Consider the following 19,282-nt stretch of genomic DNA (forward strand, 5'->3'; position numbering starts at 1 on the left):
GCATATTGGTTATTCTCATCTTATTTGTTCGGTTGTTTGTTTATGAGACATGCTTTACTTTGTCTCATAAACAAACAACCGAACAAACAGGATGAGAATAACCAATATGCCTCATGGAATACAACTGAACAACACATAGGGGGAAGTCGTGACCTAATGGTTAGAGAGTCTGACTCCTAACCCTAAGGTTGTGGGTTCAAGTCTCGGGCCGGCCACGACTGAGATGCCCTTGAGCAAGGCGCCGAACCCCCTCAACTGCTCCCTGGGCACCGCAGCATAAATGGCTGCCCACTGCTCCGGGTGTGTGTTCACGGTGTGTGTGTGTTCACTGCTGTGTGTGTGCACTTTGGATGGGTTAAAAGCAGAGAACAAATTCTGAGTATGGGTCACCATTCTTAGCTGTATGTCACTTTCATAGTTACCTTCATGCTCCACTGCCAAGGTTAGCTGAACTTTTTTTTTAAGCATTGTAACTTATGGTACACTTCAGATGTGAAGACTGGACAGTGGTATCTAAGGTTACCTCAACATGTGGTGCACAGTGCAACCGGTGCGTTGTGAATAAAAATATATATCTATGAATAAAAATATATACTGCAAATAAGGAAGAAAACAAGACAGGTAGTGCGGTTTATACATAATGAAGCCACGTCCTATAAAGGTCATGTCGATGTGGCCTGATGTAATGCAGATGGTTATTACCACACAAAAGTTGTTTTATTTTTTCATTAGCATGTTCTATTTTTTTTTATTATTATTATTAAATACACCGTACAGAAAGCATCACCATATTTTGCTTATTCTTTGTTAAATAGCATTTTGGTTATAGATATGTTTATTATTATCATTAGATTATTTGAATCATAATGCAGTGTACAAAAGCCCTTAAAAATTACAGTCAAGATATAATCAAGGATTGTAGTTAAATAAATAAATGAAATAAATGAAAGCCCTTTTCATCCATCACATTCGAGAACTCACACAACTATTCGAATACTTCATGGGATGAGTTACATGCTCGAAGAAACTACAGTATCAATTACATTTGAGTTGGGTTTAAGCCCAATTAGAGATTAGCCTAAAAAGTAGTGAATTCTACTTAACTAAACAGACATAACAGAAAGTTCCATCACACTACATGCAGTCAGAAGGACATCAACTTTGGGCTACACAGCTTTCAGTGCAGCAATCAACCTCTACATAGTTAGCAAGGCAACATTCTCACACACAATTCTTAATGAATTCAAGTAACAGCAATTAAAATACATTCTAGTGTAAAATATGTACTTTTTTTTTTTTAGTTTTCTTAATGGGAAAAGTAGCTTGAATCATGCTTTCTGCAGAACTAGTCCAGGGAATGGAGTGAACCTGATCCAACTCCTCCCATAACCCCAAAACGTAAACAACAATACGCATGTGAGCCTGAGAAAGGTAACGTCCCAAATGCTCGGGTTTAAACTCATACGTCACTGAGGAGGCTACAACTGACCATAGGTTCACAAACAAAGTGTACACTTTGTTAAGAGACTCGCGCAGCTGTGAGCGGTATTTGGGACATGACCCGGCGATATCGCCTCTTAGCAAGACAGAATAAAAACCTTTTTCTGAGTTCGTTTTTTATTTTTTTTTAACTTCCTCCAGACTTGTAACAAAACCGGTTACATACTCTTCTTCGTGGATGGTGTATTTTCCTGTTTATAGTTTAGCTAGCTAACCTCAGTTTAATTCCTCTGTTAAAACTGACTAGCTGCTTGTTAGATAACAGTGGATAAATGAGTAAAATAGCTCGGTGTACAATGGTTTAGGTGCGAATTCGAGTGTTTATTTTAATCTTTAACATTCTGGAAAACTGTTTGCAGACTAGCGTTACCTTTTGCTAAAGTTTAGCAAAGCTAACTAGCGTGCTACATATAACACGGAATAGAAACCCGTCGCGGTTTTCAGCTGAATAAACAAAGTCTTGCGAAACATACAAGCTCTTGTTTCCTACAAATGTTTATTTGATCCTGGGTAAGTGTGAAAATAAATGTTTTTACCCCACAATAATTGCCATATAAGGGTCATATATTTACTAGGAGAATAATTAAGTCAAAAGCTGAATGGAACTGAGTTGTAAGGACATCATTGTGTGTGTGTGTGTGTGTGTGTGTGTGTGTGTGTGTGTGTTTGTTTGTTTGTTTGTTTGTTGTGAATATTGCCATTTTCACACAGTGCTTTTTCATTCAATAAAACTCAACAGAAAATGATCATCTGCCTGTGCTGCCCAGTATTTATAATAATTATAAACATAATGTTTATAATAATCTACACTACACTATAATTCACTACTCTTTAGTATTTACCAGATCTGTGCTATCAGAAAAAAATGCTATCTTAAAAATCCTATCTTTGGTAAACAGATATTACAAAGAAAACAAACACACACACACACACACACACACACAAAATGCTGCGTGAATAAGTATTTGCCCCCCTTTCTGAAGAAAAAATTCAACACCTTTTTGAACTGTCATTCAAGAGACTACTGTCAGTCTGACAGGAAAGTAATGGAGACTAACTAACTAACAAGGTTATAGTATTTCATTAAAAAAAAAAAAGATATCTAATCTGTTCGCCATCCCTGTAAGCACTTTTGGAGTGGTAGAGTTAGCAGTGTTAGTAAGCGGAAGCTGCCACATGAACACAATGAAGATGACCCAGTGAAGATGTGTGTGTGGTTTTTAAACAGACTTAAAACAGACCACACTTCAAATAAAATTGATTAAAAAAACAAATAAAATTGATTCCTAAGGTGAAATATGGCGGTGGAAGCGTGACAATGGTTTTTTATCTGCAGAATCTGGGCTTTTATGTCAAAGGAAGAATAAGTGGAGCATTATACATAGGAATATAAGAGAACATGCTATAGTCTGGAGAAAAAAAACTGAAGAAAGTTTGTAGCTAACATCTCCAATTGACTTCCATGTATCCTCTTTTTCCCCCCATTTTATTATTATTATTATTATTATTATTATTATTATTATTATCTTCTTGTTGACTTCTGCGACTACTACTATTAATAATAATAGTGATGTCAATAATAATTCTTTATTTTCTAATTCTAATTCAACGCCATTGTCCAGTTGTTGACTCAAAGGTTTATTAAAATTAATTTTTAATTCAGCTGAATCACTGAAGGAACAGAGTCCACACAAAGTTATATGTTTTGAGGAATTATGATCTCGTGACATTTGGCTGAGCTTACGTAGGCAATCATGAGGCTGTGGTGTGGTCACTATGTAACAGACCTATGTTAAAGCAATTGTCTCTGTCTTCTCTCTTGTCCAGAAATAAGACAGCAAGTAGACTAATATGAGAAAGATGACTGTACTGCATCTTTTCCTTTTTTGTGGCCTGCTTTCTCTGGCCTCCTGCGTGCCACCTATCTTTTCCCAGCCTGAGCAGGTGCACATTTCCTACCCAGGTATGAACTTTAATACTTTATGTTATTCATCGTGACGTCTTTTCTTTTGCCATTTAGGTGATGTGTAAAGTAAGTGCTACAAAGAATTATTTATCATAACTGAATATTAAACGAATCTGTTAACCACTGTGTTCTTTATAATTAAAAAAAAATATACAAATTCTTGATTACAAATGGAATTTACATGAATAATTATATAAAATAATGAATATTTGTTTTCTCTTTTTTTTTTTTTGACATTTTATCTATAAGTATATGATTCTGTTGGAGTTCTGGGTGAAATACAATAGGTAATTGATGGATAAAACGTATTACTGATTATGGCTTAACAGTGTCTATTTTACCAAATTAGAAAAAACAACTTTATAAAATATTCCAAGAGAAAACGGCACCATGATACATGTAAACGAGTTATGAAACAACTTGTATTATATTAAATGTTGTTTGCTATAGCAATCTTGTTCTGCAAAAAAATGTAACCCAAGCACTTAGTTTGTGGAACAAATCCATTGTTGCAGTATGTGCATAGTGAAAAACTATAGCTTTTTACAGGGTTAAGCAGTGCTTTCAAAAAATTCATTATGTCACAGGGAAGTTGTCAAGAAGCAAAACTAATTCAATCTTTCTCCACTAGAATAAATTTGATTGTAATAGAGGCAAGGCTGAAAAACCCATTTGTGTCTACTGAAGGAAAAATAATTTGTTGTGTCTTCATGATAGTGTGTAAAGCAGTGAATTATGACTAATGCTTTCACATGTCCACAGGTGTAGAAGGTTCAATGGTGATCACTTGGACAACTTTTGACTACACAGAGAGTGTGGTGGAATATGGACTGTGGGGTGGGAAGCTCTTCAGTCATACCGCTAAGGGAAACTCTACTTTGTTTGTTGATGGAGGCCCAGAGAAGCGTAAAATGTACGTTCACAAAGTCACATTGCCAGAACTCAGACCTGGGGACAAATATGGTAAGCATATTATGCAGTGCAATGGTGTGGTTTGGTGTGGGACTGGAGATTAATCTCTGCGGTTTAAAGACTTACCTGATATAACTCTTTGCTCAAGTTACTGTACTAATGTAAAGAAAATCTAAAATAATTGGGTCCACACTGTTAACTTTATGCCATACTGCTATAAACAATTATAAACACGATATTGTGTAAAACTGATATCGGATCATAAAATGATCACACCTAATATTTCTCAAATATCAGTATATGTATATCAAGATAATGTTCCAAAATTGTTTAGAAATCGTGGCCAGTGTAAGAGAGAATTAATTAACGGTTTACGTCACGTGATATTTACTGATTGTAAATCTGTGTGTGTGCTTTTACAGTCTACCACTGTGGTAGTGAGGAGGGCTGGAGTGATATTCTCTTCTTTACTGCTCTGAATGATGCCACGAGTTTTAGCCCTAGATTTGTTCTGTTTGGTGACATGGGCAATGAAAACCCTCAGTCACTTGCCAGACTTCAGAAAGAAACACAGGCTGGGATGTATGATGTTATCCTGCACATTGGTAAGATTTACAACCATGAAATTATCTCCAAAGGAAAATGTTTTTTTGTTTTCTTTTAATATATGAAGTTTTTGATGTTTCCACCTGAAGTTTCTTGTTTTATTACAAAATAAAATAACCTCTGGGAGTTTCATATGTTTTATTAGTTGAATCAATGTTATTGCCAAAGACAAAATGATTCAGAGAAGCATTAAATAAAGAAACCTTTACTCTCGGCTCATAATGGGACTCAAAATGAGTGCTTTCAAAAGAAAAACCCTATAATTGTATTTAATAGACTCTTAAACGGTGCAAATATTATAAAATATATTAAATTGATAGTTTGCCATTTTCCAAGTAGAGGATTATTCAATTAAATAGTCATTTCTTATGTTTCTCAATTCAGCGTTTAATAACAAAGAATTCCCCTTTTATTTATTGTTAAAATGGTTAAATGCTAAAATGTACAGTGCTCAGAAACATTTGACTGGCAGTGTATTGAGACCACTGCCTACACACTCACTAATTACACAATTAGAAACACTATACAGAGACTGGGTAGGGTCTTTCTTTGCTCTTAAACAGCCTCATATCTTCATGGCATGGATTCCACAAGATTTTAGAAACCACTGCGATTGTGGTCCATGTTGAAATGACTGCATCACTGCAACGAGTGTACTCTCCTGCTTTACCGCATCCCAGAGGTGTTTATATGGATTCAAATCCACTAAAGAACAGTTAATTCGTCGTCATGTACATGAAAGCAGTAGGTCTCTTTTTCCTTTTGAGGCACTCCCATGCACTAATGTACAGTTATAGTTTATATATATGTATAACAAACAATTTGGGACACTCCTTCAAATCATTGTATTCAGGCTTTCCAATCAGTTCCTTGGCCACAGGTGTATGAAATCAAGCACCTAGCCATGCAGACTGCTTCAACAAACATTTGTGGAAAAAATGGGTCACTCTCAGGAGCTCATTGAATTCAAGCATGGTAACGTGATCTGTTGCCACCTCTGAAATTTTCTCGCTAGTAAATAATCCACAGTCAACACTTAATGGTATTACAACAGCATCTGAGCCACGTAAAATCATAGATCGGGGTCAGTGCAAGCTGAGACAGAAGTCAGCAACTTTCTGAGTCAGTAGCTACAGACCTCCAAAATTTGCGTGGTTTTCAGATTAGCTCAAGAACAGTACATAGAGAGCTTCATGGAATGGTTTTCCATGGCCGAGCAGCTGCATCCAAGCCTTACATCACCAATCTTAGTCAAATCAGTACACCAATACAAATTAATTGTACATGTAAATCCATGGTACTTGGCAATAAATGGCAATTCTCTGATTCTGAAGGGATGCGCATGGTCAGTAACAATACTCATATAGGATGTGGCATTCAGCTGCCCACGTTTTACCAGTATTCAGGTGTCCAAATTTACTGAACCTTTCCACACTATCTTTTGGTTCTTGGCTGACACAATTGGAACCTGATTAGGTATTCTGCTGTTGTAACCCATACTCCACAAGGTTCAATGTGTTGTGCATTCTGAGATGCTTTTCTGCACACCATGATTGTATAGAGTGATTGAGTTACCGTAGTCTTTCTGTCAGCTTGATCCAGTCTCACATTTCTCTATTGGCCTCTCTCATGAACCAGACTGCTGCTTAGTGGAGGTTTTTATTTTATTGCACCATTATGAGGAAAGACTGCTGTGTGTGTAAAAATACCAGGAAATGAGCAGTTATGAAATATTCATTCAAACCCATCTGGCATCAACAACCCTGCTACGGTCAAAGTTACTGAGATCATGTTGGAACCAAACTTTCTGTATCTGATGCCCTCTAGTGGCTGCCTGCATTTTTAACCCTTCCCAGTCTTGTGTTACTGGGCAGTTTCATCTCAAATCATTTTCAACACTAAAGTCTAGTCTAGTTCAAAGTCTAGTGTTTTATTGTTTTTACACAAGAGTCTTATAGTCTCAGATTCTTATTCTTGGCTGACAGGAATGGAACTTTGGCCTATCGACCTCAAGGTTTGATGTACTGTGTGTTAATGAGATGCTTTTCTGCTCACCACGGTTGTAAACAATGCTTATGGGTTACCGTAGACTCCCTGTCAATCAGCTCAGACAATTCTGTTCATTCTCTTCTGATCTGTCTAATCTGTCTAATCAACATCAACAGCATTTCCACCCCACAGATCTGTTGCTCACTCAGTGTTTTTTTGTCATTGTTTTTGATTTGTTTTGTTTTTCCACACCATTCTTTTTAAAGTCTGGAGACTTTTGTTTGTGAAATTCTGAGATCAGCAGTTCCAAGGTGATAGCAGAAATATTCAGACTAGCCCTTCTGGTACCATATCTATGCCACGATCACAGTCAGAGATCACACTTTTTCTTAATTCTGATGATTGATGTGAACTTGACCTGTATCTGCATGACTTTTGTATTTCCCTTCCATCACATGATTGGCTGATTTACAGAAGTCTGTAAATCTGCAGTTATACATGTGTTCCTAATAAAGTGGGCAGTGAGTGTACAATCATTATCCTGACATTCAATGTTGTTGCAACATATAGAGCATATTTTCCCACTGTTAATAAAACCCTGTGCTTACATAAAGGCTATCAACAATCAGAAAGAAGTTTTTACAAGTAAATACCCTTAGCTCAGTAATGATATTAATATATGATCTGAAAAATCCTCTGTACACCAGTTTTTTTTAGTATTAATGGGTCGTGCAAATGTTCATGAGACTTCATTAGATTGATTTATTAATTACAATTCTGAAATGTTCTATCTGCTTGATTTTCAGGAGACTTTGCGTATGATATGCATGAGGTAAAGTTACACCAACCACATGTTTTAATGAATTAGATTATAATATTGGAATGCTTATAGCATGTGTGTCTCTATTAGGTTGTTTAGCAAACAGACTGCAGTAACAAATTGATGCCCTTTCGGTGTAATATCTGGAAAATCAGCTTAAACATATCTTCAATGTAAACAATGCCTGACTGCTACCATGCTACCAGTGTTAGAATCGCTATGTGGAGTCTACCATAAAACTATATGATCATTTAATCTTCCGTGAACTATTTTCATAAGCGTGCTTCTGTGTAAACATGCTATTATAGGAAACCACAGATTGTGTAACGATGCCTCCATTTTTCTGGCACGGAATAACATTGGATCAGATTATTACAATATTTTGAACATTTATTTTAAAGACTATTTTGTACAACCAGTTTTGTGAAGAAATCCATTCCACGTTTCTTAGAGTCCCAGATAAACAGAACTGGAGCTGTCAAAAAGCTTGAAAAATGATTTTCCCACCATTACCCTCATCCCAACATTTATCCCACAATTACCCTCATTATAATATTTGTCATAACATATGGTTCAGTTTTTATGAAGGTCTTATTGTCCCCTTTTGATGCCGTGATGGGGTTGGAAAATTGATTTAGTCTAATGATAGTCCTTATTTTTATGGCTTTTTTTCTTTTAAATGTACATACTTACAGTCATTACTGAGGTTTTTCAGTTACGCTTGTCAGCAGCTTGGCCACTGTTCACATATATATGAGTTGTTATTGGTATGTTATGAGTCAGCAGACACATTACTATTTGCTAAAGTTAAAGCAATTTGTATATTGCCTTTTTGTTGTATTGGCAGTAATGTATTTGGTTAGCTTACATTCTATGTCTTTTTGTTTTAGGACAATGGCAGAATTGGGGATGAGTTTATGAGACAAATAGAGTCCATTGCTGCCTATGTGCCGTATATGACCTGTCCTGGTAATCACGAATGGGCCTAGTAAGTATGATGATTGTTTCCTAAATTATCCATTAAAAATACTAAAGTACTGTTTATTTATATTACACATGAGCTCATCTTCCCAGTATCTTCATTAATTATGACTGTACAACTCAGTAGCTCTTTTTTTTTAAACCACCTGACGTACCCTATTGCTCAGCAATATATTTGTACTGCACACATGGCGCGGTTTATAAAAATATAAATAACATTTTTTCCTAACTGAACGCCGATGACTTTGTGTGAATGTAATGATATGACCGATGAAGGGCTCATTCTTTGGATGCACAGCAAGTCTGGAGTCTAGACAATATATCTGTTTCAGATCAGCTCTGATTTCCCCGTACTCTCTGTTCCTCACAGTCCTGTCCATGCAAACCCTAAACTGGCTGATGTTAAAAAGCTTTGTGGCAGAGCTTAAATGCATATTCCATAAACTTATAAATAGTTGTAGCATTAAACACTCAACCTTCTCATGGACCACTGCTACCGGTCTGGAAAAAGAAGCATGGTGGAGAAGAAGGGTTGCTGTCGAAATCTAGAACATTTTGTAAGGAATTTGCTTTGCTTTTGAGTTTAAACGAGTCTCTGTGACTTAACCAGTGAGACACTCATAACGTAAATAGACTAGAGTAAGCAGTTATTCCTCCCTCAATACCAGAAATGGAAAGATTTCAAAATGGCTGGCGTTTATTTAAGTTTTATTAGTAATCGTTGTCCATAATGCAGTTGTTTTCTGCTCTCACTAGACAGCCAGGGCAGGACATTTGGGATAGCTTTGAGATTGATTGTGGAACAATTGACTGAAAAAAAGGCTGATCAACAGTGTCAGGGAAAGACATTAAACTTGTATTCAGTCCGGCAGAAAAAAGCTCAACTTTTTTGTATGATGCTTTGTGTATGATGACAAAACAAAAAAAAAAAGTTTAGACTTTCATTTAAACAATAATAATAACAACAATCACAAAACGGTGAAGATGGATTTAAGAGTAATTGCCACTCCAGGAAACATTGATGGATTACTTATCTTCATTAATTAATCATAAACATTGATTGAATTGTTATTCTCAGTAGTCATAACAGAAATAGGAAAACGTATGCTTACTTTTTTTACTGTACAGTTCATAATAAATGCGTCAGTCTTTTTTTCTAGCCACAAGGGGGGGCTAGAAAGTTGTCTGTCCTTTAAGCTGTGTTCACATTTACTTTCACTCATTAGGTCTGTGTTCACATTAAACTAATCACATAACACGAATATCATTGTATCCACCCCTGGGCATGTCATGATTAAATTTGCAGTTAGTGGTCTTGAAATCAAACTTGTTTCTACATACAATTAGAAATAGTTTTTGTATACTAGTTTTATCGGTCATGTCCTGTCCAGTAAGGTGCACGATTACAGGGATTATCACACACTGCTTTTTCTGCTTAAATCTTGCCAGCATGATGTTACTCAATAGATGATCTCAAACCTTGTGTCCGCAAGAAGAACTGCTTATGTACTTTATCATTTACAGCATTTGGCAGACGCTCTTATCCGGAGCGACTTACATTTATCTCATTTATACAGCTGAGCAATTGAGGGTTAAGGCCTTGCTCAGAGGCCCAGAAGTGATAGCTTGGTGTCCATGGGATTTGAACTCATGACCTTCTGATCAGTAGTCCAACACCTCAACCACTGAGCTATCATGACTTTATGCATTCAATGTTTTTTTCTGCACCACATGACCAAAAAGCTTTGGGAGCATGTCCATAAACTTCAAGAAAACAGTATTGTTTCATCCAGCTACATTTACAACATTTGGCCCTAGCCCTAGGTGCCCTTATCCAGAGCCACTTACGTTTACACAACTGAGCAGTTTATTAAAAGGTTAAGGGCTTTGCTCCTGGGACCAGAAATGACTACTTGGTAGGCCTGACATTTGAACTCACAACCTTCCCATCAGTAGTTCCAAAGCTACCTTTGAACTAATACCCTGAATGTCTGAATGTAATCAGGGGCTCTGCTTTGTGTTTCATTATGCTCTTCTCATTTCATTCCAGTACTAGTGAAGAATTGGTCTGTCTTTACAAAGGAAAAACTGTCCAACTTGAAAATGAAAAGTTATCACTTCTGCTAGCTACAGAATTCTTAGACGGTTGTTTCTGTTATATCACTATGCTTAACTAAAATGTGTTGACATTGTTTATTCAGATCAGGTAACTCTAACTGATTGAAAAAACAGACTCTGGGATTTGTCATGTGTTAATAATTTATTTTTATTCATTTTTTCCAGCAATTTCTCACACTATAAGGTCCGCTTCAGTATGCCAGGGGAAACTGAGAGCTTGTGGTACAGGTATGAGCTTTAGTTACCGTCTCATCCTCTCCAATCATCAGATACCATTTATATCTAGAGCAGATGTTCTCCTTTGTGGGTTGCATAAGAATGATGTGTTTTAACCACATACCAAAGAGCTGACAAACCAGGCAGTTATGCTCTGACTTAAGCACTTGACCCATATTATCTAAACTCTTACCAGTAAATTTTCTTCATAACCCCTGTTAATGAACTTGCTGAGAGGCGATGATGATGATGATGATGATGGCATGTTTCACGAGTAATAATCATTCAATCCGTATCATTTAATAACGATATGGCCGATATGATATAAACTGAGAAATGGAATCACATTCGATAGTGTAATTTTCTGTATGAGTATAAAACAAAATTTGAAATACATACTTCCTGTGAAATATGTGAACTCTATGATTAATCATAGCGATAGCATTTGGTGAACATCTTCATGAAACTGAAGAAGTTATCAAGCAATGTTTAGTTGGATTATATAAAACAGCTGAGATAGATATTCAAAGTTTATTTGCACTGAGTGACACTATTTTTCTTGTGGCCAAGTAGCAGAGAATTATAGCATTACTTTTCTTAGTAGTTGAGTAATCTCCACAGTCTTTGCAACACCACTTGGTAGTGACTTCAGTTGCCAGCAGCAACAATTGTTTATGATTTATTTTCAGTGTCAATAGAATATTTGGATTAGGCAAGCTGCTCTAAATACATGTTTTTCACAAAATCAGCCCAGTAGGACTTACTTTTAACCCTGAGACTTTTTGTGAGGTTGAGCTTCTTGAGCTTTGTTTGTGTGACCGGAAAGTGGACTGTGGAGCAAAGATATGCTGATGGCCTGCCTACAGTTATAATATATAATCAAACCAACAATTGCTTAATGAACATCCCATTCCAAAACTAGGGGAAGTAATATGGGATTGGTTCCCTTTCTTTACAGCCTTCACTATTCTGGGAAGGATTTAGATTGCAGTATCTGGCTGTGGGGATTTGTTTTCTTTCAGTGACTAGAGCATTTGTCAGATAGTGATGGGTAAAAAGGCCTGGCATGCAGTCTCCATTGCAGTTAAGTCCAAAGGTAATCAGTGGGGTTGAATTCTTCAGCTCTGTGCAGAAGACCTTCTACTTCAACCTTAGAAGCAAACACAAAGTCCTCGCTTTGTGCACAGGGGCATTGTCATGCCAGAACTGGTGTAGACCCCTTAGTGCCACTAGAATACTTTCTAGACAGTTGTGTGCTTCAACTTAGTAACATCATGTTGGGGAAGGCCCACACATATGTGTGATAGTCAGATGCCAGCATCATTTTAGTCGTTAGCTTTCTTGCTTAGAGAAGAGGCTCTGGTTTTTCTGCCACGGACCCTTTTAAAAAAAGTTTCCGGAATTTTTATTGTATGAACATATTTTCAACTATTCAAACATGGGGCCTGAACTTTGTACAAAAAGAGAACATTTGTACTAAAATGGCCATTATATCAAGTTACTGAAGTGTCAAATAAATATATTCTATTTAAGAATTAAAACTATTACAAACAGGATGGTTATAAGCGCTCATTAGTAAGTAAATATAATGCATAAACATTTGGTAGTAGGCTATGATAACAGATTTATGCTTGTTTCTGCTTTTTAAAACTTTTTTTTTGTCTCCCTCTGCAGCTGGAACATTGGTTCAGCACACATCATCTCGTTCTCCACCGAGGTTTACTTCTACCTCGAATATGGCCTAGATCTCCTCTTTAAACAGTACGAGTGGCTAGAGAAAGACCTGAAGGTATTTGCCCAAGATAATAGTAGATCATACAGAGAACTGATTTTGTTCTTCAACATTGGATGACTTTGGTTTGTTTAACTCACTGGAAGTGTTCAAACCAGCTACTTACTAATGGATGTGCAGATAATAAGTAAATTGTTTTGAATTTCAGTGTAGGTTGATCACATATGATCTGCTATTTCTCTCCTTTGACTAGGAAGCCAACAAACCAGAGAACAGGGCTGCAAGACCCTGGATAATCACCATGGCACACAGACCTATGTACTGCTCCAATGATGATAAAGATGACTGCACCAAGTTTGAAAGCTATGTAAGGATCTTTTGGATTCATGGTGTTCAACATTTTACCACTAAGATACTGGTTAAAACAGCAGAAACCTCTACAAATATTTTATTCAGACATTTTAAAGCATCATTTTCATCATGAAAAAGCGACATTTTTATTCGTCCGTGTGCTGTTTTCCAGTCATACAGGTGTGGGGTAGCATTCGCAGATTCATTATTTTTCACTCAATGCTTAAAACATTAGTGAATAAACATTATCTATCAGGCAAAATTAGCTGATTTTTCAACAAGCCTGCCAAACCTTATTGAGTATTGAGGAATCGCTGGAAAATGTGGCATCAGGAAAAACAGTGAAAGTAGCGTCTGCAGCCATACATACAAAAATGAAGTGTATTTCATAATATGTGTTACTATTTTGAAGTCAATAACAAACTTTAATAACCTGCTGTCTTACTCTAAAGCAGAAAACAAAACATCATTCATTGATGCATTTTACCATCTCTTGTCTCTGCTTTTATTAAACAGATAAAGTCACGAAGGTCCTCACTATCAAAACTATCAAAACAGAGTTTCATTAAAAACGTAATGCCATGTGTTGTTTATCAGGGCTACTTTGCTATACCGGAATTCAATAAGTATCTCCAGTGCTGTTCAACAACGAGTACACGCATACTGTACATAGTCTATGTAATTACAAGTTAATTTTAACCTGTGTGTGTTACGCGAAGACATTCATCTTTTCATGTAAAAGACAGTCCTGTTTTAGACCCCTCTAGTAAATCAGCATGTTTGTTCAGGTGTCATCGAGTTTGCACATACACAATAGACATGCACAACTTTAAGTTTTTCCTTATGTTCTAAAGGCAAACCAAAAACTTTATGAAACTCATCTCTATATTGGACTTTCCATGCATGCTGCATTTCTTGGTTTCATAAAGAAAATTTATAAAGAATATTTGAATTAGTTTAATTAATGAATTCGTTGGGGGGTTGGGGGTTCGATTCCCGCCTCCACCTTGTGTGTGTGGAGTTTGCATGTTCTCCCCGTGCCTCGGGGGTTTCCTCCGGGTACTCCGGCTTCCTCCCCCGGTCCAAAGACATGCATGGTAGGTTGATTGGCATCTCTGGAAAATTGTCCGTAGTGTGTGATTGCGTGAGTGAATGAGTGTGTGTGTGTGCCCTGTGATGGGTTGGCACTCCGTCCAGGGTGTATCCTGCCTTGATGCCCGATGACGCCTGAGATAGGCACAGGCTCCCCGTGACCCGAGGGAGTTCGGATAAGCGGTAGAAAATGAGTGAGTGAGTGAGTAATGAATTCGCTTTTTTTTTCTTTTTAGGTACGGCGTGGACGCAGTGACACAAAGCCAACAGCCCCTGGCCTGGAGGATTTATTCTATCAGTACGGTATGCTTCAGTGACATCAGATTTATTTTTGTTACAGCAATCTGCACATATAATAATAAACAAACACCTCTTCTTCTGAATCAATGTTAAATTCCAAGCCACTGAATAAGAATATTGTGGCAAACTCTAGCCAACCAGATAATGTCTAATTCAGTGCTTATAGTAAACATAAGATGAGATCGGATGTTCTGGTTGAACCTTTGTTCATTTAGAATGGGTGGAATGTTACACTTAATCCCCTAAAACGTATCAAAATATTAACAAAGAGTCCTCTTAGGTTTGGCCACAGCAAGCAGTATCTGAGCTCTGGTCTGAATGGACTCTTCTGGATTTCATCTAAGAGTTTATTTACACGTGGAAGCACGTAACTCTTGCCAAGCAGATTTTTTCTCGACACTCATCATAACTATTGTGAAGGATTTAAACATCTTAATAAATCATAAGTTGATTATTTAGAAACCCTGTAATGTGTGTTATAAGACTGAGATGACTCCTCAGCATAATTGTATATATATGTGGCCATCTTATGTTGGTACAGGAGTGGATCTAGAGCTTTGGGCACATGAACATACCTACGAGAGACTTTGGCCTGTGTATAATTATAAGGTTTACTCCACACACACTGTAAAAACATTGTCAACATATGACACAACATATGTCATAAATAGCAATAGAATTATTATACAATCTATTAGAAATTAAATAAATTTGTTTATTATTATTATTATTATTAGTATTATTATTATTATTATTATTATTATTATTATTATTATTATTATTATTATTATTATTATTGTTATTATTGTTATTATGTTTACAGTCTATTGTTAATTTGTTACAGGTATTTAATGGAAGCATTGACAAGCCATATGTGAATCCTAAAGCACCCGTGCATATTATTACTGGCTCAGCTGTAAGTGTTTTTCCAATAAAAGTACATTACTTTAAGCACAATTTGTTTTTATAAATCCCTTACAATTGTGTAAAAAAAGGATTAAATTAAACCATCGTCCATGAAAGTGTCTAATATACAACGATTAGCAACATATTCGTCACTGCACAAGCATCAATGTACCTCCTGACTAAAGCCTAAAGTCATGTCAAACCTGCAAATTTGGTTAATCTGAACAATACGACTTTCTCAATACTTATTCCACAGCTTGTAAAATAACACTTGATTAAACACATCCTATTATTTTGCATCCCACAGTTAATTGTACATAGTTAATTGAACTCACAGGCTATGTTATATTGCTTTTAATTAGCTATGGTCAGTAAAAAAAATAATGCCAGTAATATTGTTCATTCATGGCATGCATGCATCTGTTGACCAATGCTATTGATGATGCATTCGAGTGTTGTTTGAAATTATATTTATTATAAATCCCTTTTGTTTAGGGTAGTGGGGTAGAATGCAAGCTATTTGACCATGCTATGATTGCATGAATACATGATAATCACCATGACATTCGGAACTAGACGTGGATCAGTGAAAAGGACATTAATGGTGGTATTGATTGTAAATTCTAAACCGAACCTCATTATGAAACTTTGTTGAAAGATTTGGTAGAAAGTATATAGCCAGAGGTACACAGTAGTGTGGAAGTATCCTAGTTTGGGAAAAAACTAAATGAAAAATAATTTACCTAGAAACATAAATAAACCAAAATGAAATGGATTTTCTTCTTGTATTCGAACGTAATGAAAATCAGAGCTTGCTGTTGATGTTAGGGTAAAATCCTTGGAGACATGGGGTCCAAAAGATTGATTGTTGTAGTTAGTGGACTTTTTTCCATGTCATTTTAGACTATTTGTATTGTTTCATTATTTATAAAACATTTACACAATGTAAAGGCAGCTGTTGGAAAAAGAATGTCAGAGTATACGGTTTTCTGATGAAATAAAGGCAAACGTTCAAATAGTAAACGGCTCCAGGGCAAGATCATAAATATTAATTGCACAGAAACAAAAGTGCAGTTGGCTTTGGCAAAACACTGTTGGTAAGGCAACTGCTGGACAAACAGACACACACTTATAAAAGGGTTTACCTCAGGTGTGTTGTGATTGGCCAGGATTAGATTAGGTTTGATTAGATCAGGTTTTGATTAGGTCCTGGCTTTTTTTTTGTTCCACAGATGTTTTCCCAGAATTTACACAGCCTCATTAGTAATCGCTTGAATTAATAACCGTGCAAATATAAGGAGATTGTTTTTTAACTTAAAAATGTAAGAAGTGAGTTTTATGGCCATTATTAAAAAATAAATGATGAAAATATCTTGTCTTTCTTAGGGGTGTCGAGAAAAACATGATGGTTTCATTCCCAAGCCTCGAGATTGGAGTGCCTTCAGAAGCACTGATTATGGCTACACACGAATGCACCTCATTAACTCAACACACATCTACCTGGAACAGGTCTCTGATGACCAGGTAAAAAAATTTTTTCTAGTCTCTATTCAGAATATTAAGCAACATTTAGCTGTCCCAGTAGCTAAAATGTACCTAACTGCCGTAGGAGACTTCAGTTTAAGAGCTACATTAAGTCTAGTGGTTGATTTAATGTGGTCAAAGAAGCTGAAATGTGATCACACAACTCTCTAGATTCGGCTGTATAGAATTGATTTGGTATATAATTCTATCTCTAGAAATATTTCCAGAATTAGTGAAGTGAATATTTATGGGAAGTAGTTATGCAATGAACAATAATTTTCTATATAGTATGCCTTGCAATTCTATATATTACGATGCTATAGAATGGATGCTATGGCAATGGATGCAGAAATTTCCTATTGAATGTCAATAAGTATTTCTGTAGTTCTCTGTAGTACTGTAGAATTTTTATAGCATAATTTTGTTATTAAATGTTATTTAAATATATAACTAATTGACTTTAAGAGAATTGTCAAACTAACGATCTCCTCAATAATGATGTCACTGAATTAATTATTTTTGTCCTCAGTCTGGAAAAATTATAGACAGCTTCACACTGATAAAGGAAGTTCATGGGCCTGAGGCTTGGCTCTGAAGACTCCACTGACTGTAAGAAAGGGAGCACAATCAACGTTTTACTCAGAAAATTGAACTTTAGAACTTGAATCGATGCTTAATGAGCAATTGGAGAAATGCATCAATCATTCATGTAAGAGACTACATGATTGAACAGTTCCCAAAGATTCTTCTCTTATTTTTAACATGAAACATTTAATGATTATTTATTGATTTCCAACTGGAAATGTTCTGAGTGCACTCTGATTTTGGGAATCATTATGTTCCTGAACACTAAATGCTGCTTCTTTTTGATTTGCTACTGTGAACCTCAATAAACTTTGTTAAAGACATTGACATAGTCACCATCTCTTTAATCCTTCCTTACAACAAGGTTTTCATTGCCTTAAGGACCCAAAATGTAAATTCCATCAAATTTAGTAAATAAAAGATGTACTATGCTGATCATTTTTATGTTGATTAACTTGTGTAGTTACCTTTGAACCTCTGGAATTGCAGTCCTCTCTGAAAGTATATGGCATGGCCAATTCAATTGGTTTTACTCTGTACTGAAGACATTTTGGCTTGAAATAAAAAAAAAATGGTAGATAGAAATTTAGCTTTCATTTCCTGATATTTACAGTATATTATTTAGGTGTTAAACAACTTTTAACATGGCACTTTTTAACCCATTTTAACAAAATACTGGAACATTTGACTATTCTGAAGAATGGTATTTTGTTTTCCAGTGTAGTTCTCAGTCCTTGCCACAAGCTCCTGTAGCCACTCTGTTGGAACTGGGACTCGAATTTTCTTCTTGCTTTTCCTCACTTCACTGTTTCGGACATGTTGCAGCTTTGTATTTATCCATGTTCCTGATGGTGAGCCAGTGAGGAGGCTGATTTTGTTTATTCTAAGAAATCCCACAAACTGCTTCCGTAACCATGTTGACATAATCAGAGCTGCTCTTTTACATGTCAAAATCATCTGGAGCTTCCTGCAGAGTGGCCTCTCCGTGGTCTGTTCAGCATGCAACCACCCTCTGAACTGGAGGGAGCTGTCTTTTAATTCAGTGTAATAGCAGTTGTCCACGGCCCTTTCACCCTCTGGTGGGGCAGGGAGGAACTGATCTCTAACAACTACTAGAAGGCCTGCCTGGAGGAGATAAAAAGCCTGGAGAACTGGTGACATGCCAGCAACCACCTCCTGAATGTCAGCATGTGAGTCAGCATGTGTTAACAGCCACTTGACCCCAGTGGAGAGTTTCTGGTACCTTAATGTTCAAATCATGGGCCTATCAAATCAATACCCTGGTGAGAAAGGCTTGTCAGGGTCTTTATCACCTTAAATAAAGTGACTTTAAACTGCCATAATAATGTGTTCAGGACCATTTACACCGACACCATTTAAAGCATCCTGTCAGGAAGTATCACAGCCTAGTTTGGGAGCACCCAAAGGGTCAGACAAGCATACTATCTGCACTGACCTCCCTGACCTGCAATTAGTCTACAGCAAGCGACGCTGTATCATAGTGAAGGACCTCAGCCATCTGGACAATGGACTTTTCTCTCTGTTGCAGTCAGGGAAGTGCTTATTCTGTCTGAAAGCCCACACAGAGAGAATGATGAGGAGCTTCTTCCCACAGGTCATTTAAGCCCTCCAATAGTGCAACAATTTGAACTAGAGCTTGGATTTTTCTGGACTTTTCTACACA

General features: G+C 36.5%; 1 protein-coding gene across 1 annotated transcript; it reads left to right on the plus strand.

Annotated features, from left to right (window-relative positions):
• Positions 1–1,552: 1,552 nt before the first annotated feature.
• Positions 1,553–17,921, plus strand: acp7 (acid phosphatase 7, tartrate resistant (putative)). The gene is made up of 14 exons (XM_060880255.1): positions 1,553–2,010; positions 3,328–3,463; positions 4,229–4,429; positions 4,801–4,983; positions 7,780–7,805; positions 8,684–8,781; positions 11,058–11,120; positions 12,783–12,897; positions 13,094–13,207; positions 14,520–14,586; positions 15,125–15,192; positions 15,428–15,499; positions 16,876–17,013; positions 17,543–17,921. Exons 2-14 carry the CDS (start codon positions 3,352–3,354, stop codon positions 17,606–17,608), a joined length of 1,323 nt encoding a protein of 440 aa, XP_060736238.1. The 5' UTR covers positions 1,553–2,010; positions 3,328–3,351; the 3' UTR covers positions 17,609–17,921.
• The last annotated feature ends 1,361 nt before the right edge of the window (positions 17,922–19,282 follow it).

This window comes from Tachysurus vachellii, chromosome 10 (assembly GCF_030014155.1).
Source record: "Tachysurus vachellii isolate PV-2020 chromosome 10, HZAU_Pvac_v1, whole genome shotgun sequence".
In the NCBI taxonomy this organism is placed as follows: Eukaryota; Metazoa; Chordata; class Actinopteri; order Siluriformes; family Bagridae; genus Tachysurus; species Tachysurus vachellii.

What these genes read in the sequence shown, in the direction of transcription:
- acp7 (XM_060880255.1), top strand. Translation starts at nt 3,352, where the DNA reads ATGAGAAAGATGACTGTACTGCATCTTTTCCTTTTTTGTGGCCTGCTT. An exon ending in TTGCGTATGATATGCATGAG is followed by an intron (nt 7,806 to 8,683) that starts GTAAAGTTACAC and finishes TTTTTGTTTTAG; the next exon opens with GACAATGGCAGAATTGGGGA. An exon ending in GGCCTGTGTATAATTATAAG is followed by an intron (nt 15,193 to 15,427) that starts GTTTACTCCACA and finishes AATTTGTTACAG; the next exon opens with GTATTTAATGGAAGCATTGA.